Here is a 26321-nt window from a genome sequence, read left to right as displayed (position 1 = left end):
CATCTTTCGTACGGAGGATTACGATAACGCGAACGTACGATTAGCCTGGGTTAACTTTAAGTTTACGTTGAACATTCAGTAAACATTCAGGGTGTTGGAACGGAATAAAACGATTTACATTATTTTTAATGGGAAAAATGATTTCGGTGATCGAACAAATCGGTTTTCGAACATGGTTCTGGAACGGATTATAGTCGAGAACCGAGGTTCCACTGTAGTTGTGAATATCTGCCTGTTTGTTTATTCACAAATGCATGTCGTTGATGCTAATCTAAAATGACATACAGCATCTTAATTACTCATTTATTTTTGCCTGAAGAAAATGTGCAAAAATTACCCTCCAAAAATTAAACATGCCATATCAAGTATAATGGGAAAAATAATTCCGAGTTAGTAGTCTGGTATTTTGAGTTTTTAATGCATATGATTGAATTCTGTGCTTTAAAAAAGTTAATTTGATTGAATTCTAAGCGTTTCAAGACCAATTTGACTTAATGGTTCATTCAAATACAAAAACAAAGAAATAAAACTCGTACTGGTACTTAGGAATGTCTACATGTTTATTTATAAACGCATATTGTCGCAGCTATTTTAAAAAGACTTTTCTCCATTTTTGGTCGTTATTGTTTGGGTAGAATGTGCAAAAAAAATGCTAAAAAATCAAATGTAGAGATACGTCCTTTTAAAATGGCAGTGACGATATGAGAAAAACTGGATAGGCCTACATTATCTTTTCCCCTCATGTATGGGTGAGTTATCGGATTAGAGACTGCATTCATTTTCCTATTAGCCCTTCTGCCATTTTTTTCAACCCAATGCGGCCTATCACTCGAAACCTTACCCACCCCTGATCCATAAAAAGAAAAAATCGTCAGCTAGCTTCCGTTTTCAAAGTGTTCCATTTGCGCTGCCAGCATTTTGTTATTGAGGCCGGCCACCAAGGGCCCCAGAGGCAGCGTCCCTACGAAGTCTGCGGCGATGATATTGATGTTGTGAGGGTCCGGGCCGGGGGTCTGCCGCGTCACCCAATCCCTCAGCTCGGCCCACTGGTCCCAGGTGAGCGTACGCAGAGACTCCATAGGGTGGGTGAGGACGTATTTACGGTATGCCGTCAGGTTCAGGCCAGCCACGAAGAAATCCTCTGCCAACACAAAGGGTTGAGGTTTGTTAGCAATAAACACATTTTCATACTGGCTGCGTCACCCTAGTCCTTTATTTTAGAGACATCCAAACTCGATGTCACAAAAATTACTCGGTAGGACTTAAGGATGCCAACCTACTTGCCGGAGACTTTAATCGGGCATGTTTAAGGACTGTACTTCCCAAATCCATTCAACACGTGGACTGAGCAATTAGGGGAAAAAACACTGGACCGTGTGTACAGTAAGATCAAACATCTAGTTGGATCCGCCCATCTCTGTCTGTCCCGCACCCCCCCCCCCCCCCCTCTGGAGCAAAACAAAGCCTATACAACAAGGACAGTACAAACATCTTTGTTCTTTCATTTCTTTGTTTTCCTTATATCCGCACTGTAAAATGTGGAACTGGAGTGCCACGTCCAATTTCGTTGTCACAATATATCCCATGTTGTAACAATGACAATAAAAGTATATTCTATTCTATTATATTCTATTCTACTTAACATTATAGTGAGTTCTACAAAATCAAAACTTAAATAATCGCAAGATCCTCATGAACAATGTTCTCTCTAATTTTCCACGGGTCTGAGCGTTCACACAAAGTCTGTGAGCAACTCTTGAAACAACAGTGAGCAACCGCAATCCCAAGTGTGGCAACTAAATCATTATCAAACATGTCCAAAACTTGACATTTTGCTGAGTTTCCGGCAATGCAAAATTATTTTTCGCTTTTGAATGAATTGACTCGTGTACGATTGCAAAGGTTGCAGGGCCTAAAAACGTCATTTCTTTTTACAATTCTTTCACAAGATTTCCATTTCTTTTATTCCTGGTATCTTTTGTCACATAATACTAACATTTTTTGGGGGCTTATTGAGTCGGTTGCACGATACGGAACTGTATTTAATTACATTTTTAGTAGAAGTACAATGTTGGCAACAAGATTCACTTGATATCATTGGAAATTATTTGAATGCAACACAAACTTTTTCCTCTTTTTCTGTTTTTTTTCTCCTTTTTTTTTTAAATTCCTTTAAAAAAAATCTCTGTTTATTTTTTCCTAGTTGTTACTTTTTTCTTGCTTTTTTTCTTTATTACCTTTTTCCTTTATTTGCTTCTTTCTTTTCTTCTGGTGTTTTTTCCAAATTTTTTCCTGCTCTTTTTTTTCTCCCTCCTTTTGTTTCGTTTTTTTCTCAGCTTTTCACTACTTTTTCATTCTGTTATTTGTTTTTCTTTTTGTTCTATTTCCCCCCCCTTTCCTTTAAGTCATTTTGTGCACAATGTTACATAATATTTGGTCGTGTAGAGATTGAAGAAGCAAAAACAACCTGAAGAGCCGTTTGGGACCCGAAAGAGCCGGTTCTTTTTAGTGAGCCGAGCCGAAGAAGCCGGTTCACGAAAAACTTAACTTTGCTCTACTTTGACCTTGACTTCAAAATACCGCATTTAGAACACTGCGTCAGGGGAACCCGTGTATTTTTACCTTCGTGCACTGTAACTTTGACTTAATTCGCTTCTTAATTAGCAATTTTGAGCCCTCATTTTTGTGAGCTGGCTAGATTTTCTTGTGCGCGGAAAAGCTCTGGGTAGTGCGCAATTGCGCACACACGCAGCTCAGAGGGAACATTGCTCGTGAACTTTACAAAATTCCTTCAAGTTTCTGCTTTTGTTTGACGAGTCAATTATAGGTTTATTCTGTTTTTAATAAAAGATACCTGCGAAGGAGATTTCATAAGATGACAGTTATTTTTATTACCGTGCACTGCTGTTCGTTTTTAAACGATGACATCATTGTCGCTATTGGACAATCATGTTGCTGTTCTTTGATTTCCACACCCTTTAGGGCAGATCTATTTTTGTAACGTAGGACAGTGTTTCTCAACCTTTTTTGAGCCGAGGCACACTTTTTTTAGTGGAAAAAAATCTTGAAGCGCACTCTGTCAAAAATGTTAAGAGATTAATTCATTTTTTTCTAATTTTAAAGCTTAAATGATCATGTCGTCTAAATTGACAGTGTAACATTTTTATCGTGGTTTGTGGTCACCGTGGATCTGGAGGTAATACGGGTTATTTACCGTATTTTTGTTAATAATTTTACAATAATTTGGGATTTTACTATATCACTTTTTACAAGTTTTAATACATATTTATTTTCTTTTTCTAAAAAAATAGTATAAAGATCTGCCAGTACGACTTTTTATTTTACTACATTAACTTTTTCTGCTGGATTTTTTTAAATAAGAAATTATCAATCCAAATGAGCACAATTTTTACATTGATTAATTGTATTATTTCTATTGTAGTACAATCTTGAACAGCTTCATCAAATAAAATAAGTTATAAATATCATTCCCCTGTCTACCTCATAATTACCGTATTTTCCGCACTATAAGGCGCACCTAAAAGTCTTAATTTTTTGTCAAAAGCTGACCATGCGCCTTATAATACAGTGCGCCTTATATATGGCTCAATAGTGTGTCGCAACTAATGCAACAGCCGCCGACTAGATTTTCCCCCGAACGTGAAGTAGTCCGCGGTGTATGATGGGATTTATATACCGGCGTTTCATTGGCTAACCAATGTGTCAATCATCATTTGAATCGATCACTATTGGCTAAAGTTATTCGGAGGTAAAGGGGGCGGATCCTTTTTATTATTTACAGGCTCGGATAGGCTAAAGGGGCAAAACAAAGCCTGCAATTGGCCGAAAAAGATGTGTCAATCATCAGTTGAATCAATTACTATTGGCTAAAGTTATTCGGAGGTAAAGGGGGCGGATCCTTTTTATCATTTAGGGGCTTGCATAGGCTAAACTTTAGCCGCTAAAGGGACAAAACAAAGCCTGCAATTGGCCGAAAAAGATGAATGTGAATAGCAAGTTTGGTTGGTTGTCTACGGCATAGAGAAAGCATGTTTTACTATTCTGTATTTGTAAATATTTTATTCTCCTGGATTTACTACTCTCACGGATAGAAGAGGACCATGGTTGCACATTATTATTGAACACGACGACTTCGGTAAGCTACTCCGGCTATATATTTTCCCAGTATCTTGTTTCGGAGTGATATCGATGTTTCTGTGATGGGTCTTTTTTTAAATGAAACTCAATTCCAAGTGTTTATTGTCATACGCACAGTAAAGTTGCGAGCGAAAAAGAAAATAGAAACTAAGGAATGGTTGGCATTTCTTGAATCCCAAGACTTTAACCTTTGGAACGATGTATTTGAGTGACATCGTACGGACACCGCATTCGCACGTGTCTACGACACGTATTTGCTTCTTTGCAAGCTTTGGGAATGTTAAGGGGGTAATAAGTTGGACTGAACTATCTGTTTTGTCGACGTTCCCATTGTAGCGCCTTATAATCCGGTGCGCCTTATCTATGGAAGATATAGGACCAAAAACTATTTTTTGGGGGTGCGCCCTATAACCCGGTGCGCCCTATAGTGCGGAAAATACGGTAATATATAAAGTGTAAAAGAATAGGAAACTGCTGCCGGGTAGATGCGTGTTAAAGGTTTTGGGCTGACCACTGGAATAAAATGAAACATATTGAAAGATGGCATGCTTTTTTAGGGATGGATAATATCTGGAAATTTCCTGCGGCACACTAGACAAGGTCTACACTAGTGTGCCCGGGAGCACTGGTTGAAAAACACTGACATAGGAGATGTACTAAGGTACAGGGTGGACTTCCTTATATAGAGGGTTTGCTCCCTGTCCTACTTGCAAGTTCTAAATCCAGTGATGTCTCCTCTCTTTATTTTCAGAGTCTACTATACTTCAACTTATCAGTTCATCCAAAAGAAACCTAATACTACCATCCCCATGTTCAGGTTTTTTTTAAAAGGGACTGTGTAATATTCGACAGCTAGAAGTCACTAAATTGTTTGGAAAACAAGTGCTTAAAAAGAACAATAAATACAAAGTACGGAGACTCAAAGTGGCCAAACCACAACATTTCTTCGTTTTTTGCCAAGCCTTTTACAAAGTTTTTAGCTTTCGGGTACCCGTAGCAACAAGATGGCAGACAATTAAATCAGCTTCCTCTGGGTGAGACTCCTGCAAATAATAAATCACAATTTCCTGATTTACAATTATTTAAAAGAGTCATATTTATGTGACAGTTCATGTCTTTTTTTCAATGCATTTTTTACGACTACGAGGCACTAAATATTACACACTGTCCCTTTAAATTAACTGAAATGGTTTGAAAAATAGATTGCCATTTTGCCAGCAGGTTCCTTTATACTGATATAATGTATCTGTGTCGATACCAGCCTTATTTAAGGTCTATTTGCAATACTGGCTGGCCTCTAGTGGTTCTTTCGGGTAGTACAAACTACAAAAAAAAACATTGTTAAGAATTCGAGGCAATTTTAATATGAAATATTGTGTTGACAAGCTCTTTTAGTGAAGGAAATTTGTATGTCCTAGAGTATTGATATCGATCAATGTATGCGTCTGAGAAAAAATGTACTATCGGATATCACCAATCAATACTAATTTTAGAAAATGGAGTATAATGGTAAATATCTCGAGATTTAATTTAGTTTTGGTTAAAAGGGAAAAACGGTTCTACCAAAACTTAAAGCTGCTTTCTGAAATTAAAAAATGTTCTACTTGCTGACGCCATCATCTGGCTTAATCATCATTACAGATTTGGGTTAGCGTTTGGACTGTATTTGAACAGCCCTTTTCTTACTTTTACCATTTTCATGCTACAGTAACAGAAAACCCCGGGGACAAGCATGAAATCACTCTTAAGCCCCCTTCCCTCTACCCTAATGCATAAGTAGCCTGAACACCTTTGCAGAAAGTAAAATTAAAGCATAAATCTTTTTCATAAAGGCTCTTTGAACTCAGTGTGGCATTGTTAACACTGGGTTAACAGAGAAAGTATTCTACTTTCAACTTTTTAACGACGCCTCAGACGACACACCCCACCTTTAATTACCCATAATGATATTGTCAAAATTCTGATGACAGGCCAGGTTAATAATCAGTCGTTTTGGATGAGACTCGCTCAATGACGGGTGATCAATCGTGCACTGCCTGCACATTCTCAGCCCACAAGAAAATCTAGCCAGCGCACAAAAATCAGGGCTCGAAATTGCTAATTAAGAAGCGAATTAAGTCAAAGTTACAGTCCATGAAGGTAAAAATACACGGGTTCCCGTGACGCTGTTTTTTAAATGCGGTATTTTGATATCAATCTCGAAGTTGAACAAAGTTGAGTAAAGTTGGTAGAGTTTTTCGAGAATCTGCTTCTTCGGCTCGGCTCACTAAAGAGAACCGGCTCTTTCAAGTCCCAAACGGCTCTTCGGGTTGTTTTTGCTTCTTTAATCCCCACACGACCAAATATTAAGTAAAATTGTGCAAAAAATGTCTTAAAGGAAGGGGGGAAATAGAACAAAAAAAAAATACCAAAATGAAAAAGTAGTGAAAAGCTGAGGAAAAATAAACAAAAGGAAGAGAAAAAAGTACAAATTCAGAAAAAGACAGAAAAAAAGAAAAGAAACAAACAAAAGAAAAAAAGGAAATAGAGAACAAAAAGACAAAAGTAACAGCTAGGAAAAATAAACACAATGAGATTTTTTTAAAGGAATTAAAAAAAACGGGGAAAAAGAAGAAAAATTTTGTGTTGCATTCAAATAATTTCCAATTATACCAAGTCAATCTTGTTGCCAACATTGTACTTCCACTAAAAAAAAGTGATTAAATACAGTTCTGTATCCTGCAAACGAATAAATAAGCCCCCAAAAATGTTAGTATTATGCGTCAAAAGATAGAAGGAAAAAAAAAGAAAATCTTGTTTGAAAAACAAATGACGTTTGTAGGCCGTATAACCTTTAAATACATGAGTCAATTCATTCAAAAGTGAAAAATAATTTTGCATATCCGGAAACTCAGCAAAATGTAACTTGATGTCAAGTTTTGGACATGTTTGATAATGATTTAGTTGCCACACTTGGGATTGCCGTTGCTCACTGTTGTTTCAAGCGTTGCTCACTGACTTTGTGTGAACGCTCAGACCCGTAAGGAAAATTACAGGGAACATTGCGGGTGACTATCACATTCTCATGTTCTGATACAACGTCAACTCACGTGGCCGTCCAAGATCCTTGTTCCACTCCAGGAAGTCGATGACGGCACCGGCCGTGTTTTGGTTGGCCCACCAGTAAGGGATGCTGGGGAGCAACTCGACGTGCCTCGAAGCCACGTCCGCGTCGTAAGAGAGCAGGACCTGACGACCCGCAGACCACAACTTCCGTAGGGGCCACTTCACTTCCTGTACTCGAAAAATCCTTGTCAAATCGCCATCGCTGACGAAACAACGCACGCGAGCGCTAACCTGTCGCAGGCATAGCTTGTTGCCGAAGATCTTAATGATGTTGCAGATGAAGAAGTGATGCAAGGCATCACTGAGCCCCTCAAAGTGTCGGCAAGCCAAGATGACCACTTCCCTGGGGTGAGCGTCTAACCAGGAGCGTATGGACCAAAGAGTGTCCTGGTTTGTCAAAAGGGAAGAGCGTACGAGATCTCGTTGTTTTGTGCCGACACTGATGTCTTTGTCAGCAGGGTTGGGTAGGGTTACTTTAACTGGATTACTTTCAATGACTTTTGGATTACTCCAATACCAAATATGCTAATAAAAGACAAAAGAAACTACATATGAATAAAATGAGTACATTTTGTGCAGGGTTGGGGAGTAACGGAATACATGGAACGGCAAAAATGATGATGGCAAGCTGTTTGGATTTCTTTTCATTTTGTTTCTGTCGCATTTTATGTTCGTTTTGCCAGAGATCAAAGAAATCAAAGCCAGGAGAGAAAGCTTACCATGTGTTGTGAGTCATCATTTTCTTCATATTTAGTTTCTTTTGTCTTTTATTAGCACATTTGCTATTGGAGTAATCCAAAAGTCATTGAAAGTAATCACGTTAAAGTAACCCTACCCAACCCTGGTGGTTAAGGGATCCAACCAACCCACCATTGCGTAATCCAACCGAAAACGAGTGTTAAAAAGCACAAGAAAAATACAAATTGCAGAGACTCAAAGTGACCAAACAGCACAATTTTCCTTCCAACCTTTTTTTGCTTAGCGTTTTGCATGGATCTCGTTTTTTCGGTGCTTGTAGCAGCAAGATGACAGACAATTTTGTGAATCTCAGTTTATGTAACATTAATGCCTCTGAGTATTTTAAAATACAGGGTTGGGTAGAGTTACTTTAACTGGATTACTTCCAATGACTTTTGGATGACTCCAATACCAAATATGCTCATAAAAGACAAAAGAAACTAAATAGGAATAAAATTACTAAATTTTGTCAAGTAATGGAATACATGGAACGGCAAAAATGATGTTGGCAAGCTGTTTGGATTTCTTTTCATTTTGTTTCTGTCGAATTTGATGTTAGTTTTGCCGGAGATCAAAGAGATCAAAGCCAGGAGAGAAAGCTTACCACGTGTTGCGAGTCATCATTTTATTCATATTTAGTTTCTTTTGTCTTTTATGAGCATATTTGCTATTGGGTTAATTAAAAGTAATTGAAAGTAATCCAGTTAAACAGGGTTGGGTAGGGTTACTTTATCAGCCTCACTTACCAGAACAGTGACGTGCGTGTATAAGATGTGGGTGAAGTACAACTCAGATGTCTGGTCCTCGGGTTTGTGCGCGATGCGCAGGTCGAAGTAGCGAATTCCCATTGAAAGCTGGTCTTCGATGCAGCGATCCTGATTGCAGTACAGATTTCTTTTTAAATTTCAAATATATTCAATGAAAATTACATAGAGTGGCTCCTCTACATACGAGATAAATTGGTTCCTGAATCGAGCTCATAACTACTTTTTTCTCATTAGCTGATTTAAAACCGATGAATCCATTCCTGGCTTCCTAAAATCATCCAAGCTTACCCTAAATAGCTATAAAACACATAGTCTTGATCACCAAAACATATTTAATAGGTTTTTATACATAAAAATACAGTAATAAGATAAACACATCTCAGACCATCAGTAAAAAATGGGGCAGTAATTACAAAAGTTGACTACATCCCCCTTTTCATCCTTCAAAAACGTGCAATAAGAACCATACACAGGGTAGGATATCGGGATCATACTCATATTTTATTCCTGCAGTCCAAGTTATTAAAATTGGATGATTAAATACAATGTTTCACTTCACAACTGTTATTTAAGGTCAACAAAAACATGGTGCCAGAAAACATACAAGATTTGATTCACTCAGAAAGAGGGAAATTATAACTTGAGGGGCTGTAGTCAATTCAAAATCCCAAAGGTGAGAACAACCAGGAAAAGTATGTGTGTGTCTGTGTGTGGAGTCAAATTTTTGAATAATTTACAAGATGAGATCAAACAATGTCCAAAACTATTCATGTGTTCAAATTTAAATACAAAAAACGTTACTGGCGAAATACAGGGATGAAAAAAATGGGATATGAGTGAGATTGGAAATACTGCGTTTAAAACTATGGTTAACGTTGTTGTTATTGTTGCTATTGTTATATCACAACTGTTATTATTAATAGTCTTTTTTCTCCTTTCTTTTCTCTCTTTTTTCTCCTCCTTGTCTCTTTCTTTCTTTCTTTCTTTTTCTCTTTTTTACTTCTCTCTTCCTTTCCTGTTTTTTCTTCCTTCCTTCCCTCCTTTCTTTCTTCCCTCCTTTCTTTGTTTCTTTGTTTTTTTCTTTCTTTCTTTCTTTCTGCCTCACTTCCTTTTTCTCTTTCTTTTTTTTCTTTTTCTCTTTTTTCCTTCTCTCTTCCTTTCCTCTGTTTTTTCTTCCTTCCTTCCCCCCTTTCTTTCTTCCCTCCTTCCCTCCTTTCTTTCTTTCTTTTTTCTTTCTCTTTGCCTTCTCTCTTCCTTTCCTGTTTTTTCTTCCTTCCTTCCCTCCTTTCTTTTTTCCCTCCTTTCTTTCTTTCTCTATTTCTTTCTTTCTTATTACTGTTGTTGTTATTATCATTGGTGCCGCAGTGACGTTTGGTAACTAGTGGCATTATGACGTTGAGGGAAGGGTATTACCAAGAATAGTGTATAGAATATGTGATTATTGGAATAATTATTGATATCTGAAATATGTAATAAGTATATCCATGATATTTTGTTATATTAGACACAAGAGGAGAGGATTTGTAAAATGTATTTAATAAGGAAGATAAAGGGGTAGGGAAAATAAGCATCTGCCTCTGACTACCCCTTTCGAACATGTTATGTGACATTATTTTGTTGTTGACTCATTGTTTTTGTCCTGTTTTTGACCTTCTGAGTGGAATTTTCCTTTGAGTCTATCCATCCATGAATCCATCCATTTACTGTGCCGCTTATCCTCACACCAGCCGTCTTTGGGCAGTGGGCAGGGGACACCCTGAACTGGTTGCTAGCCAGTCACAGGGCACATAGATATACAACCATTCACACCTAGGGTCAATTTGGACCGGTCAATTAACCGGACATACGTGTTTTTGGAATGTGGAAGATCAGAGAGCCCGAAGGAATCCCATGCAGGAGCTGGGAAGAACATGCAAACTTCACACGGGGAGGTTGTGGGAGCTGGAATTGAACCCTAGACCTTGCGCCGTGGGGCTGCACACTAACCACCTAGCTGCCGTGCCGCCCCTTAAGTCTATCAAAACAGGTTTTATTGAGATTTTGAGCCCAAACGAAATCAAAACAGACGGGCAAAAGAGCAGTTCAACATTATATGTGTAAAAAAAAAAGCAGTATACTTAACTAGAAGACAAAGGTGTTTCAGATTCTGTTTGGGATAAAAAGTTACCAAAGTCATCCCATCGCTTATTGATCACATTCAATTTACCAAGCGTATTTTCAAAAGCTAGAGTTAAAAAAAAAAAGAGTATATTAACGGAATAAAATGCGAGCATTTACCATGGAGGAAGTCGGGGGTTGCTAACAGATATGTGTGCATGTTGGTGGAGGAGTGAGGGAGCACAAAAGACTGTTGATGAAAAGTAAGCACTGACTCTACATTTAAATTGGAGTGACTGTCACTTTAAATGTCTCAAAAAGCTACAAAAAGAAAACCCATGGTACGGGATCAGGTCTGTATAGCAGGAAACTCATGAATCACATGGCAGTGAGCGATCGAAATGACTGCTTCTAATGATAGTGTCTGAAAATTCTCATTACCCTTAATTCCGTACTATAAGCCGCTACTTTTCCCCCAAACTTTCAACCCTGCGGCTTATTCAGTGATGCGGCCAATTTATGTAATTTTTCGAACGGCCGCCAGCGGCGCTCGAGTACAAAAGTTAAGATTTAGACCGGTGGAATATATGCGCCGAGGAAGACTGCAACTTCTTGGCTTGTGCATAAATTAAATTAGCGTAAACATACCCTCATCATGCAAAATGAGGAAGATGAGGACGGTTTACCGTGATTTTTACAAGTACGGTATGTTTTTTTTTAACAGACCCGTGTTGCGAGTGTGTTGCTAGCGTGTTGCTACCATTAACTGCCCTGTCACAGGCACAGTTTGAGATTTAAGTTATATTATTATTATTAAAGCTTTGAAAACTCTCTCGGTGTACCGTCTTTCTTTGTAAATATGTGTAACCATGTATAATATGTATTCGCAACTGTATATTTTTGTAATGTATTTATTCGAGACACTTATTCTGATATGATTTCCACAGGCGAATAAGAAAGAAGGGGCGGAACAAACGCGGGGTGACGGGAAGTGGGGTAAAGGTGAGACCTGTTAGTGGACGCGACGGACAATAGTATATATATATTTTTTTTTTTCCCACCCTTACCTTTGGAAATATACACTTTTTTCCTTGGATTACTTTCAACGGGACCCGGACTCTGTAGGTCTGCATCAAATCTCAAGCACCGGTATCATTTTCCTTTCATTTTGCTAGCTGTGACTTTTGGGCTGTGTACTTTAATGAAAGACGTTCAGTTTCAATCGCGGGACTTAAAGTCGAGTTTGGGTTAATTTTGTGTTTTTGTTACATTTTTTTAATGTGGGCGCATGCGGCTTATATTCAGGTGCAGCTTGTGTGAGTACAAAATCGGTTTTCCTCTTAAAATGTGGTGGGTGAATTCACGGTACTTTTTTGATTTTCTCTCGTATGCCTGGCAAGATTTTGGCTCGAAAGACATCTCATATTTCGAATTTCTCCTAATAAAGTAGCTTGTATGTAGAGGGGCCACTGTACACTATGAAGCAATAAGAGTTGTACTTGTGTGGTGGCCCATTTAAAGATGGCGGGCCTGGTGACGCAACAGCAAAGACCATCAAGGACCCTGAAAAGGTCTGATTCTGACCTCACCAGGGGCGAAGTGATGTCCAAGCAGTAGCTCATCGTGTCGTGACTTCCTGAAAAGTACACACATGCTTATTTCAGAGTCAAGTCGAGTCATGTTTATTAGTATAGCCCTACATCCCTGATCTAAAACCTACATGAGGGCAAGGAAAAACTTGAAACCTCAGCATGAGGAAATGATGAAACCTTGAGGTAATCCCCCTCCCAGGATGACCAGGCGACAATGGATGTTACAATATACAGACATCAACTTCCATTGATATTTTGCACAGCCCCTCGCCCTGAACACCAGTCACAAATGATTGCCAGATTATAACCTTTAGCCCAGGGGTAGGGAACCTATGGCTCGGGAGCCATATACGGCTCTTTTCATGAGTACGTATGGCTCCGAAATGAAACGTAACTAGGGGCGGCAGTGGCTCAGGAGGTAGAGCGCTCTCCTTGGGATCAAGAGATCGCAGTTCGAATCCCGGCTCCTCCGTGTTACATGTCAAAGTGTCCTTGGGTAAGACACTGAACCCCTGATACCCCCAATAAGCAGGTTAGCGCCTTACATGGCTGCACGGCCGCTATTGGGAAATGTGAAGCACATTGTAAAGCGCTTTGGAAAGTCTTGACTTAAAAAGCACTATATAAATGCAGATCATTTCATTTTCATTTCATAACTGCGCCCATATAAAGCCGAAGGAACTTAATGCAGAAGTTTGATAAGAAACCATTTAAACTGATGAATAAAAACGCTGGCAAATGACTTTGATTGGGTGAGCAGTACATGTGAAGGCACTTCCTTCTCTCTCTCGCTCAGTGCAGTCTACACCCAAAGTGAATATGACGATATGCTTATCGTTTGCAGGAATTTGTGACATTTTTACACAAGAACTTTGCATGCACATTGTTTTGAAACTGTTATTAAGGACAAATTTCATGGAAAAAAACACTCTTAACTTAAGGTGGAAGACAAATTGTAAATGGCATATTTACATTGATTTGAGACACAGGATTTGGCATTAATATCATGTCATACATTTGATTGAATCATCAAATGACACACAGTGAAATCAAATGTGCTGAAGAATTAGCTTTTGTCTAGAGAGCGTGTTTGGCACTTTTTTCAATTTTGTCTGAAAATATATGATGTGGCTCTCTCAATTTCTTTTTAAATTTTTTTTTGTTTTTATGGCTCTTTGAGTCAAAAAAGTTCCTGACCCCTGCTTTAGCCTAACCACAATAATCAATTCAAAGCTTTAAAACTAATACCTGATTCTTAAAGGGACAGTGTGTAATGTTTAGTGACTCCTAGTGGTACGACAAACTTTCATTCAGTAAAAAAAAAAAACATTCGTTTGAATACTAGGCAAAAATACCGAACTATCAGGACAATGTTAATTTTTATTAAAAAAAAATCATAGGTCGCTAAATTTGTATTTCTTGTACACAGTGGAATACCCACTCGGGTCGCCGCCATGTTTGTTCGCCATCATGCTGCTACGCGGTGCTGTGCTGTGGCACTGGCTCTCGCTCTAGTGGGCAAATACACTGGATGCCTGCAAACGCCAGCATTGAGCGAATCCCGCCAGCCGAGTAGAAATACTCAGTTACTGTTCTTGTTTGGATTAAAAAGTACAAAAAAACTGTTTAGCTTCTTTGAAAATGTGTGAGGAGACAAACTCGGGATAAAGATAATTGTAGAAACAAAGATTTGAATAAAAGTAAAACCATTTCCACCTATGTTCTCAAAGAGGCACTGTGTAATATTTGACCCTGTAGTGCACAGATGTCAAAGAGGCGGCCCGCGGGCCAGATTAGGCCCGCTAAGGGATTGAACCTGGCCCGCGAGACAACACTCAGAGAAGCGCAAGAGAAAAACAAGCTGCAGGTTGAAATATGTTAACTTGATGTTGCCAAAGCTAGGTGCCTAGAACAAAGACAATGTACTTGTATTTATTTCTCTCTCTCTCTCTCTCTCTCTCCCTCTCTTTCTTTTTCACCCCTTTTCTCCCACTCTGTCTCTTTCACTCTCTGTGTTTCTCTTTTTCTCTTCCTTTGTTGCTCTTTGTCTCTTACTCTCTCTGTGTCTTTTAACCTCTTTTCTCTAACTTCCTTTTTTCCTTTTTTCTCTTTTCTCTTTCTCTCTTCTTACCCTTTGCACTTTCTTTTCTCTTTTCTCTCCTTCTGTCTTTCTATTTCTCTTTGGATTTCTTTCTTCCTCTCCCTTTCTTTTCCCCCTCTCTCACGACTTTTTATCTTTTATTTTTATCTCTCTCTCTCTCTCTCTCTCTCTCTCTTTCTTTTCCACCCCATTTCTCCCACTCTTTCACTCTCTGTGTCTCTCTTTTTCTCTTCCTTTGTTGCTCTTTGTCTCTTTCTCTCTTTGTGTCTTTCAACCTCTTTTGCTCTAACCTTCTTTTCTCTTTCTCTCTTCATACCCTTCACGCTTTCTTTTCTCTTTTCTCTCCTTCTGTCTTTCTATTTCTCTTTGGATTTCTTTCTTCCTCTCCCTTTCTTTCCCCCCTCTCTCATGACTTTTTATCTTTTGTATCTCACGCTCTCTCCCTCTCTCTCTTTTTCTTTCTTTGTCCCGCCCTCTCTCTTTTTCCCTCCCTCTTTCTCTTATTTATTTATCTCTCTTTTTCTTTCTCTTTATTCTACTAGTCCGACCCCTGACAGAATGTTTGTTCTATCGTGTGGCCCCCGAGTTAAAATGAGTTTGACACCCCTGCTGTAGTGTGTGGTACTTTATAACCAAAAGCAAGTGCTACAAAGCAAGAGGAAGAATACAAAGTACACTCAACGTTACCAAAAGGCAGCTGGTTCGATCTCTCCAGCACGCAAAAATAGTGTAATTTCAAACAACTTCCAGTGTTTTCTCACGTTTGTTATACATTCAGTATTATTTCATTCCTGGGAGTAAAAACACTATTTTGTATGGAGGATAAATGCTGCCATATGTATAAATACATTTAAAAATGAATCTATAAATAAGTAAATACCATATTTTCCGCACTATAAGGCGCACCGGGTTATAGGGCGCACCCCCAAAAAATAGTTTTTGGTCCTATATTTTCCATACATAAGGCGCACCGGATTATAAGGCGCTACAATGGGAGCGTCGACAAAACAGTCAGATAAACTGATTACCCCCTTAACATTCCGAAAGCTTGCAAAGAAGCAGATACGTGTCTCAGACATGTACGGAAACAGTGTCTGTACGATGTGACCAAACAAACATTTCTTTGTTTCCATTTTATTTTTTGCTGGCAACTGTGTGGACAGGAAAATAAGAATTATATTATGCAGGGAAACGGGGTTCTTTGCTGTGCATATGACAATAAACACTTTGAATTGAATTGAGTTTAAAAATAGACTCATCACAGAAACATCAAGATCGTTCTAAAACAAGATACCGGGAAAATATAAAGCCGCATAGCTCACCTAAGTTCTCTTGCAGACGTCACGTTCAATAATGATACGTAACCATGGTCTTCTTACAACCGTGAGTGTAGTTAATCCAGGAGAGTCAAATATTTACAAATACAGAATAGTAAACCATGTTTTCTCTATGCCGTAGTGCAACCCAACCTGTGATTCACATTAATCTTTTTCGGCCAATTGCAGACTTTGTTTCGCCCCTTTAGCCTATGCGAGCCTGTAAATGATAAAAAGGATCCGCCCCCTTTACCTCCGAATAACTTTAGCCAATAGTGACGGATTCAAATGATGATTGACACATTGGTTAGGAAATGAAACCCCGGTATATAAATCCCAGCATACACCGCGGACGACTTCGCCTTCGGGGGAAAATCGAGTCGGCGGCTGCTTGCCTTAGTTGCAAGACTTTGCGACTTAATATTGATCCATATATAAGGCGCACTGTATTATAAGGCGCATGGTCAGCTTTTGAAAAAAACAAAGGCTTTTAGGTGCGCCTTATAGTGCGGAAAATACGGTACCTAAAAATACACGCCATGCAAATAAATGATCACATAAATAAATAACATAAAATAAATATATGACATAAATAAAATGTATTAGTATACGTGTGCATTTTGTCAATTAAATTGTGATTTATTTTGTTGCATATATCGTCATGTCATTATTCATTCGTCAACCAATAGGTAAAAAGCTAAGACAAAATGACAAAATGAATACTGTACCCCAAAAAGGACAAAATATATAAATAAATGAATATATTGAAAGTATGTCAAATATTCAAGTATTACGTGTTGTATTGACGTTTTCATTTATTTATAAGAAATATTTCTGATGGTGTTTATTTATGTCCACACAAGGTAGGACCAGTCCTCCAGTTTTGGGCATTTGGGCACCCATAGCAGCAAGATGGCTGACAATCAAGCCAGCTCTTTCCGGGAAAGGCTCTTGTGATGTGAAATGGGAGGTCGCTGGTTCGCGCCTCGGCCGAGTCATACCTAAGACTTATAACATTGGTAAAATGGCGGCGCCCTCTGTTGGCTGCGGCTGCATCGGCTCGCTACAACAGGTCAGGTGTATCGACATTTCGTTCTGTGTACATTGTTACAAAGAATGACAATACAAAGGAAATTATTATTATTATTATTATTATTAAATAGATGCATTCTCGACCTACGACTATTTAAATAATGCACATCATATGATAGACCAGGGGTGTCAAACTCATTTTAACTTGGGGGCCACACGATAGAACAAACATTCTGTCGGGGGCCGGACTAGCAGATTAAAGAGAAAGAAAAAGAGAGATAAAGAAGTAAGAGAAAGAGGGAGGGAAATGGATAGAGGGTGGGACAAAGAAAGAAAAAGAGAGAGAGAGAGAGAGGGAGAAACAAAAGATTGAGAGAGAGGGGGAAAAGAAAGGGAGAGGAAGAAAGAAATCCAAAGAGAAATAGAAAGACAGAAGGAGCGAAAAGAGAAAAGAAAGCGCGAAGGGTAGGAAGAGAGAAAGAGAAAAGAGAGAAAAGGAAAAAAGGAGGATAGAGCAAAAGAGGTTAAAAGACACAGAGAGAGAAAGAGACAAAGAGCAACAAAGGAAGAGAAAAAGAGACACAGAGAGTGAAAGAGAGAGACAGAGTGGGAGAAAAGGGGTGGAAAAGAAAGAGAGAGAGAGAGAGAGAGAGAAATAAATACAAGTCCAGTGTCTTTGTTCGAGGCACCTGGCTTTGGCAACATCAAGTTGACATATTTCAACCTGCAGCTTGTTTTTCTCTTGCGCTTCTCTGTGTGCTGTCTCGCGGGCCGGATTCCATCCCTTAGCGGGCCCGATCCGTGATAGACCATGCATTTTTCCTAATACTAAAATCAAACAATGTTTTCAATGAATGAAGTTTTTTTCCAAAGCGAGGCCTTAAATTATACACATTGTCCCTTTTTAAAACAGGTCGAGTTGTGAATGTTTTAATCTGCCGGTCAAAAGTCTTCCTCGTTTTCGCACACCCACTTGAACGGATATTTCTTTTCCTTACACCGCTGAAAGGAATTTTAGCATGACTCATTCTGATGTCACCTCTAGAAAATTGACTTACATATCAGGTTTGCACAAAATCACTCAATAGAATCCCATACCTGCTCCATGCCCTTACAAACTCTCGTATTTTCCCTTACAAAATACAAAATAATCTTTCACCATTTTTTTCCCAAACGTGTTTATTTATGTAGTTTAACATGTTATTTTGTACATGTGTTTCGTTATATATATTGTTAATTAATATTTTGTTGTGAGATCCTGAGTTGCTCGACGTGAATGAAATGATCTGCATTTATATAGCGCTTTTCAAGTCAATTACTTCCCAAAGCGCTTTACAATGTGCTCTACATTTCCCAATAGCGGCCTTGCAGCCATGTAAGAGGCTAACCTGCTTATTGGGGGTATTAGGGGTTCAGTGTCTTACCCAAGGACACTTCGACATGTAACACGGACGAGCCGGGATTCGAACTGGGATCCCTTGATCCCAAGACAAGCGCTCTACCTCCTGAGCTACTGCCGCTCAATGAATGAATGAGGTTTATTATAAAAAAAGTTCAAAAATGAAGTACCTTGGACGTTCACTGTAGAAGGAAAAAATACATGCAAATATAATTAAGTAGAATTTTCTTATTCAAATTATTAATTCATTTTATGCATTAAATTATTGTTGGTAATATACTGATGAAAGCCTGTCTTTTTTCATTTTCTCCTTTTTTTCTTAACTTCTTTATACAACATCATAATTGGTAATATAATGCATCAAAGCAAGTGAGCCGTCTTTAATGAGTTGAGCCGAAAAAGCCGGTTCTCTAAAAAGAGACGGACTTCCTTTCACTACATAACTACCACATGAAATCCGAGGCGGCAGATGCATTTGCGCACAGTAGCATCAAACCGCTCGCTTCATTTGCAACGAAAAAAAATGATACAGATATAGAGGCTTCTGCGGCGAACTGGTTCGACTTGATTGATGTTAGAGCTATTAAAATATGAATACGCTAATGCTCGACATGAATGAGGTTTATTATAAAAAAGTTCAAAAATGAAGTAGCTTGGTCGTTCACTGTAGAAGGAAAAAATACATGCAAATACAATTAAGTTTCTTATTCAAATTATTTATTGATTTTCTGCATTAAATTATTGTTGGTAGTATACTGATTAAAGGGATGAAATCAAATGAAATGATCTGCATTTATATAGCATTTATATAGGATAACCACAAACCTGTCTTTTTTCATTTTCTCCTTTTATACTTCCTTTTTTTCTTTTCTTAACTTCTATAGACAACATAATAATTCGTAATATAATGCATCAAAGCAAGTGAGCCGTTTGAGTTAATGAGTTGAGCCGAAAAAGACGGTTCTCTAAAAAGAGACGGACTTCCTTTCACTACATAACTACCACATGAAATCCGAGGCGGCAGATGCATACGCACAGTAGCATCAAACCGCTCGCTTCGTTTGCAATGAAAAAAAAAACGATACCGAGATAGAGGCTACCGCGGCAAACTCGTTTGACTTGATTGATTTGCCGTTTGGTGATCGTCGGTGTATACCAGATGGTACCCATCATTGACAAATTTGCGTTTTTCCGTACAGATTTTCTTGTACGTCGTACACGTCTTAAAATGCATCATAAACGTACTTTGTACGGCAAAAACGTACAGGTTGACAGGTCTGGAGTCCGGATAAATGTGTAAGCTATTCATACTACAAAATAGGTATTGTATGGAAAAACATGGGTATCCATATCCTATTCATTGTGTTGCTGCTAATCGTTATTGCACTACTTTTTAATGCACGGTTGATACAATGCATCGTTTTTCATTGCACTATAACAACTTGGGCCAGTTTCCAGGCTCAATCCATACCTGTCAACCTGTACGGTTTTGCCGTACAAAGTACATTTTTTATGCATTTTAAGACGAGTACGACGTAGAAGGAAATCTGTACGGAAAAACGCAAATTTGTCAATGATGGGTACCATCCGGTATACACCGACTATCAAGAAACGGCAAATCAATCAAGTCAAAGGAGTTCGCCGCGGAAGCCTCTATCTCGGTATCGTTTTTTTTTCATTGCAAGCGAAGCGAGGGGTTTGATGTAGTCAAAGGAAGTCCGTCTCTTTTTAGAGAACCGGCTTTTTTGGCTCAACTCATTAAAGAGAGCTCTCAAAAGGCTCACTTGCTTTGATGCATTATTTTACGAATGATTATGTTGAATAAAGAAGTTTAAAAAAAAAGGAAGTATAAAAGGAGAAAATGTTTGTGGTTATCCCTTCAATCAGTATATTACCAACAATAATTTAATGCAGAAAATGAATCAATATATTGAATAAGAAAATACTACTTAATTATATTTGCATGTATTTTTTCCTACTACCGTGAACGTCCAAGCTGCTTCATTTTTGAACTTTTTTATAATAAAATCAATCAAGTCAAAGGAGTTCGCCGCGGTAGCCTCTATCTCGGTATGGTTTTTTTTTTCGTTGCAAACGAAGCGAGCGGTTTGATGCTACTGTGCGCGTGTCACCTGGGGATTTCCCATCATGCATCGTTCCGAAAATAAATAAATATGGTGTACGGTTATTTTGTATTTTGTACTGGAAAATACGACAGTTTGTACGGGCATGGAGTCGTGGAGGTTGACAGGTATGTCAATCTAAAATAAATATTTGTCCTGAAATTCTTATTTTTCTTTGAATTCTTTATTATGGGTTGATATGGGAGTACCATGTCTAATCTCGTTCCAAACAATGTTCACTACGTGGTTACTAATGACAGTAAAGATCGTTCTAATTACACATAGTTGCAACAGCACTTTGTGCTACAGAAATTCCTAATATTTTGGATTTTCATTTTACTGAAAGAGAAGAGTTATCAGAACAGAGGACATGGTCATCTTGCCTTGTAACATTTAAAATAATAATTTCGTGAATATCCATGCGTAGACATGCCATTTCTGGTCACGGATCAAACAGAAGATAGAATTAAAGAGACAGTACCCGGTATGGCCAAATGAGTCAGCGGGAGGTCCAAAAGAGGCACTGGCAAATTCCCCATCCAGTCTTCGCACCGGAGCTCCATGTCGTCAGGATCCTCCACGCCACGGAACGAGTACTGCGTCGGCGTGGGCGACTTCACTCTCATTTCACGCTCGATAAATGGATCATTTTCCAGTTCATCCTGTGCCTTTAAGAGATAGTGGTTAAAATGTAAACAGGAAGTAGTAGAAGAAGCATGGAACTTCCTGGTTGTAATTATCCACGCTAAACATCCCGGCGCTTACTGTCAACTTTCTGTTTTCTCATGTTTGAAAAAGAAAGCGAGTCTTAGTGCAAAGTATGTGTTCTTGTACATTTTCTTGTAAATGACATTCCTAATGTCACTCGTCAGCTTTACTTCCTTTTTGCTTCGCGCATGCGCAATGTGTAAAAGAAAGCCAAAAATAAGTGTCAAGATAGTTCCCTCTTATTCTACTTGCGAACTCGTATAAAAGAGAAGTGAAGATGATACCCTAATGTTGTACTTGCAAACTGACATCATCTGGGACGTTAATTGATATCTCGATTACTACCACTTAAATTTAAAATTCGAACTTCCAGAATTCAGAGGTGGCAGCTAAATTTGCTTCAAGTGGTGTTTGGAGCAGTGTTTTTCAACCAGTGTGCCGCAAGAAATCCATCGATCCATCCATTATCTGCACCGCTTATCCTCAGTAGGGTCGCGGGGGTGCTGGAGCCCATCTCAGCTGTCTTCGGGCAGTGGGAAAGGGACACCCTAAACTGGTTGCCAGCCAGCCGCAGGGCACACAGGGACAGACAATTCGCTCGTTCATTCACACCTAGAGACAATAATTAACCTGACATGCATGTTTTTTTGAATGTGGGAGGAAACCGGAGTGCCCGGAGGAAACCCAAGCAAGCACGGGGAGAACATGCAAACTCCACACAGGAGGTTCGATCTCATGATCTCACACGTGCTAACCACTGCGCCGCCGTGCTGCCCGTAAGAAATCACTAAAATCAATTTTTGCACGTTATCTTTGTTTTCCTCTAGCTTTCAGCCCCCCAAAAATTACATTCTTCGATATCAGTTGGTTGCGTCTTATTTTTATCTATTCGTGTGGTAGTCCAGGGAAATATATAACATATAACTTATTTAGTTTGATAAACCTGTTTAAGATTGCAAAGCAAAGTCTAATTTAGAAAAATTGAATAAAGTAAAACCCTTGGACGTCATATATTACTAAAAATTTAAAAAAACTTAAAAGTTTCTTAAAAGATCATTTGAAGTAATATTTTTGCTATTTTTCCAGAAAAATAAAAAACAAAAATACATTTATTAGAAAAAAAACACAATACAATTGGTGAAGAATATAGTATCACATCAAATTAAGTCATGTTCATTTGTATAGGCCTTATTCCCAAAGAGTCTCAAAGGGCTGCACAGATCACAGATTATTGCAAACTACAGACTATTAGTAAAAATATAAAATGAGAAAAACGATGAGCGACAATATCTGACAATATCTTGTGAATTTCCCTTAGAATAATGCTATCTATCTATCTATCTATCTATCTAATGGGTGATTTTTTGTTTGTTTTGTAAGTATAATTGAGTTAAAAATTAAAAATTCTCTAAAATTTAAAAAAAAAAAAAGTGACATTTACTGACAAGGGGGTAAGGTTCTTATTTTGGAACCTGTGCTTGAGATGGTGCCACCTGTACCAAATTGTATTTTGAAGGTATTTTTGTTGATCAATATACTCTCCTGGAGAATGTATTTAGAAATCACTTTTCAGGCAATAATTTGTGATTAAAAGTGCTGTATAAAAGTATTCAGCGTGCAAGACGACAATAAAAAAACTCTCTCCCCTCCCCACCAAACAACCCAAAACACCTCATACACAGTCTCATACAATAGTTAAAACACAATAAAACAAAATAAATAGTAATAGAAATGAAATAGGATTTTGGAAAGGCACAGACTAACCAAGTGAGGAAGGGGACCTGGGAGAGGCTTATCCACACTGATAAGGATACCAGTGTGGGGTGCTGACATGAGGAAACACTGAATTATAAAAATATAAATAAATAAAAAACTGCCGAAACGTCCCCCGGCCGACCGTTTCATAGGTGAAGACCAAAGTGGCTGAATGCTGCTTCACCATAGATTTTGGTCTTCATCCTAGGAACAAGTCAACAAGCAAGTGACCACGAGGGCTAATATCTCATCTCATTAGCTGCACCGCTTATCCTCAGTAGGGTCGCGGGGGTGCTGGAGCCCATCCCAGCAATCATCGGGCAGTGGGCAGGGGAAACCCTGAACTGGTTGCCAGCCAAAAGCAAATCAGCCAGATAGGATGGCCCAAGTCCGTTAAGACATTTAAAAACTAGTAAAAGCACCTTAAAATTGATCCTGAAACGCACAGGGAGCCAATGCAGTGATTATAAAACTGGTGTAATGTGATAAATTGTATTACTTCATCAGCCGCTGTGACAAAAATGATAAGAAAAATGTATTAATTGACCTTAAAAAATAAGGTTGCATGGACAGGTGCTGGGAGAAGTTGAAAGCTTTAGGTACTTGGGTTGTGATCTGGCAGCAGTTGGTGGAATGGAGTGTGAGGTATTGCACGGAGTGAATCGAGGAAGCAAGGTTTTGGGTGCTCTGAGGGGAGTGATGAGCAACAAGAGTATGAGTATGGATGTTAAGAATGGACTGTATGAGAGTGTGATTGTGCCGACTGTGTTGTATGGTGCAGAGACTTGGAGCCTGAACGCCGATTTGAGAAGGAAATGAAATGTTTTGGAGATGAAGTGTTTGAGGAGTATGTTTGGAGTGACAAGATTGGATAAGTTGAGAAATGAAATTGTGAGAGACAGAACTGGAGTAGTAGTGGAACTGAGTAAGCGTGTGGATAAGAAAGTACTCGGTTAGTTTGGACACATGGAGATATATATATATATATATATATATATATATATATATATATATATATATATATATATATATATATATATATATATATACACATATATATCAAGAATACATTCGCATTTTTGACTCTTTCTGGGAGATTGATACAGAAGAGGGAATTCCCAGCCAGGGTTGGGTAGGGTTACTTTAACTGGATTACTTTCAATTACTTTTGGATGACTCCAATACCAAATATGCTAATAAAAGACAAAAGAAACTAAATGTGAATAAAATGACTAAATTTTTTGCAGGCTTGGGGAGTAACGGAATACACGGAACGGCAAAAAATGATGTCGGCAAGCTGTTTGGATTTATTTTCATTTTGTTTCTGTCGCATTTGATGTTAGTTTTGCCGGAGATCAAAGAGATCCAAGCCAGGAGAGAAAGCTTACCACGTGTTGTGAGTCATCAGTTTATTCCTATCTAGTTTCTTTTGTCTTTTATTAGCATATTTGGTATTGGAGTAATCCAAAGGTAATTGAAAGTAATCAAGTTAAAGAAACCCTACCCAAGCCTGATTTTCAGTAAGGGAAACTGTACACCACATGTCAAAGTAAAGGACTGTGGGCCAGATGTTTGTACTTCATTTTATTGTATTTCAATCCAATTCTATTTTCAAGCATTTGTTCGATAATCCATCAGCTTGGCCTTCGGCCGGTAGCTAAATTTTGTATTCATCCCTCCATCTATTTGACTTTGACACCGCTGCATTGTAAACTGGACTGCTTATTTAAAAACAGGTTTGCTGTGTACTCACCCTTGCTAGATACTGTAGATCAGGAAACATACTTTGAAGCATTTCAACCAACGACAGCAAATAACTCCTTGAAAATCGAATCCTTCAAAACAAGTTTGGCATTTGACAATTGAACATTTTAGAATGCAGATCATGCTATTGTGACATGTAATCTATGTCACATAGCTTTTACATGACATGCATTCTTTCAACATGATGTCACACAGAATTCGACTGACAGGTTCCAGCGAGACTTCTTGATTTGAATTTGTTGGCCTGGAGAGGGATGGGTGCCACAGGGGTGTACTTGCCCAGGACACACATATAATATTGTGAATGTGCTTAATTGCTGTTGAGATTGTCATGATTGTTTTCTGTTTTTAGTGTCAATAAATTTGTTCAAACCAAAAAAACACCACAGGTAAAGGTGACCCGACGACGTTCTGGATTGTGTACAAGTCACAGTGGCTAGGACCTTGACTCAGCCTCTTGGCTGAGAGCAAGTGTCTCGGCCCCTTGGCTTTGTAGCGTATTATGATTTGACCGATAACGGATAATGGATAATTGATAAAGAATATAGAACAATAAACCTTGCAAAGTAGAGAGATTCACTGACTGTTTTTCTTCAAGTTACATTAGAAGGTTAGGCTGTCTGGAATGCATCAGACGTATTTTGATAACAGAATTCCTGGGAGTGCTGACGGGAGAAGGCCAGATGCACAAGGACAAACATTGCGACGCCCTTCGGCGAGGAGGTGGTGAAGCTGGCACCTGGCGCCCTCATGGGAGGAGTCGGAACGCCCATTGGAGGAGCCGGCACGCCAGCTTCTGAAAAGACGTGGGAAGATCGGAGGAGATCGGAGAAGATCGAGGGAGAACGAGAGAGACACTAATTCGGCTAATTTGATGTAGTTCACTTAGTTAAATTATTTAAGAAAATATATCTGCCACCGTGTGGAAATGCCGGTCTCTTGTCCGTCTTTTCACAAAAAGAAACAAGCATGCATTGTTTATGTGAATGAAGGTTATGTTTATTTAATGGAGTCAGATAACTAATTCGAACAATTTGGTAAACGACACATTTCTAATAGTTTATTTCCTAACACTTGTTTGGGTTGGCCATGGTCATTTTTTTTGTGTTTTTTGCTACTTTTTCCTTTTTTCTTTTCTTTGTTTCTGTGTACGTGTTTTTCTTAATGTCGGTCACCCCTCTCGAGGGATATGACCAGGGTACATAGATCGATAGAATATTTTCCATTAATTGGCCTCCTTAAGTTTAGTCCGGATGAAAAAAGGAACTGAAACCATAATTCTGGTGCTCTCAAAAAACACTTTAATGTTTTCACAAAGAATTGAAACAAGGAACATCACAATGCACAAATTTGGTCAAGTCTTGGGCAAGAGTTACACAACCACACTAAAATTCCAGAAAACCAGTAAAACACCTTTTGAACCGTGAAAAAAATCAGACTGACATGATTGTAGAATGCGGTTTTCAAATTGTAGTGGTATTGGGAAACCTAAGCAGCAATCCATTTTCATTTAATGATATCTTGTCTAGTTCCATCTGGGTGTATTTGTCATTATTTTTGTACCTTATGAGCCTAGCCCTGGAAAACAACCTTTTACTTAGAGATACTCTGAGTACATTTTGACCACTGCATGTTGCTGTAGTGCAACGGAAAACGAGTGCTACAA

The 26321-nt window shown here is 38.6% G+C and overlaps 1 protein-coding gene across 1 annotated transcript; it reads right to left on the bottom strand.

The window, feature by feature from the left end:
• Positions 1-455: 455 nt before the first annotated feature.
• LOC148355441 (PI-PLC X domain-containing protein 1-like) lies at positions 456-24789 on the bottom strand. The gene is made up of 7 exons (XM_088349999.1): positions 24645-24789; positions 20910-21096; positions 12365-12501; positions 8748-8876; positions 7495-7650; positions 7248-7431; positions 456-1141 (listed from the first exon to the last, which is right to left on the bottom strand). The coding sequence occupies exons 1-7, from the start codon at positions 24684-24686 to the stop codon at positions 876-878; spliced, it is 1101 nt and encodes a 366-aa protein (XP_088206125.1). The 5' UTR covers positions 24687-24789; the 3' UTR covers positions 456-875.
• Between the last annotated feature and the right edge of the window lie 1532 nt (positions 24790-26321).

Source organism: Urocampus carinirostris, chromosome 12, assembly GCF_059441175.1.
Source record: "Urocampus carinirostris isolate Australia breed hairy pipefish chromosome 12, RoL_Ucar_1.0, whole genome shotgun sequence".
Classification (NCBI taxonomy): domain Eukaryota; kingdom Metazoa; phylum Chordata; class Actinopteri; order Syngnathiformes; family Syngnathidae; genus Urocampus; species Urocampus carinirostris.
The sequence above is the reverse complement of the archived record's forward strand: the minus strand, read 5'-3'. Positions and strand labels throughout refer to the sequence as shown.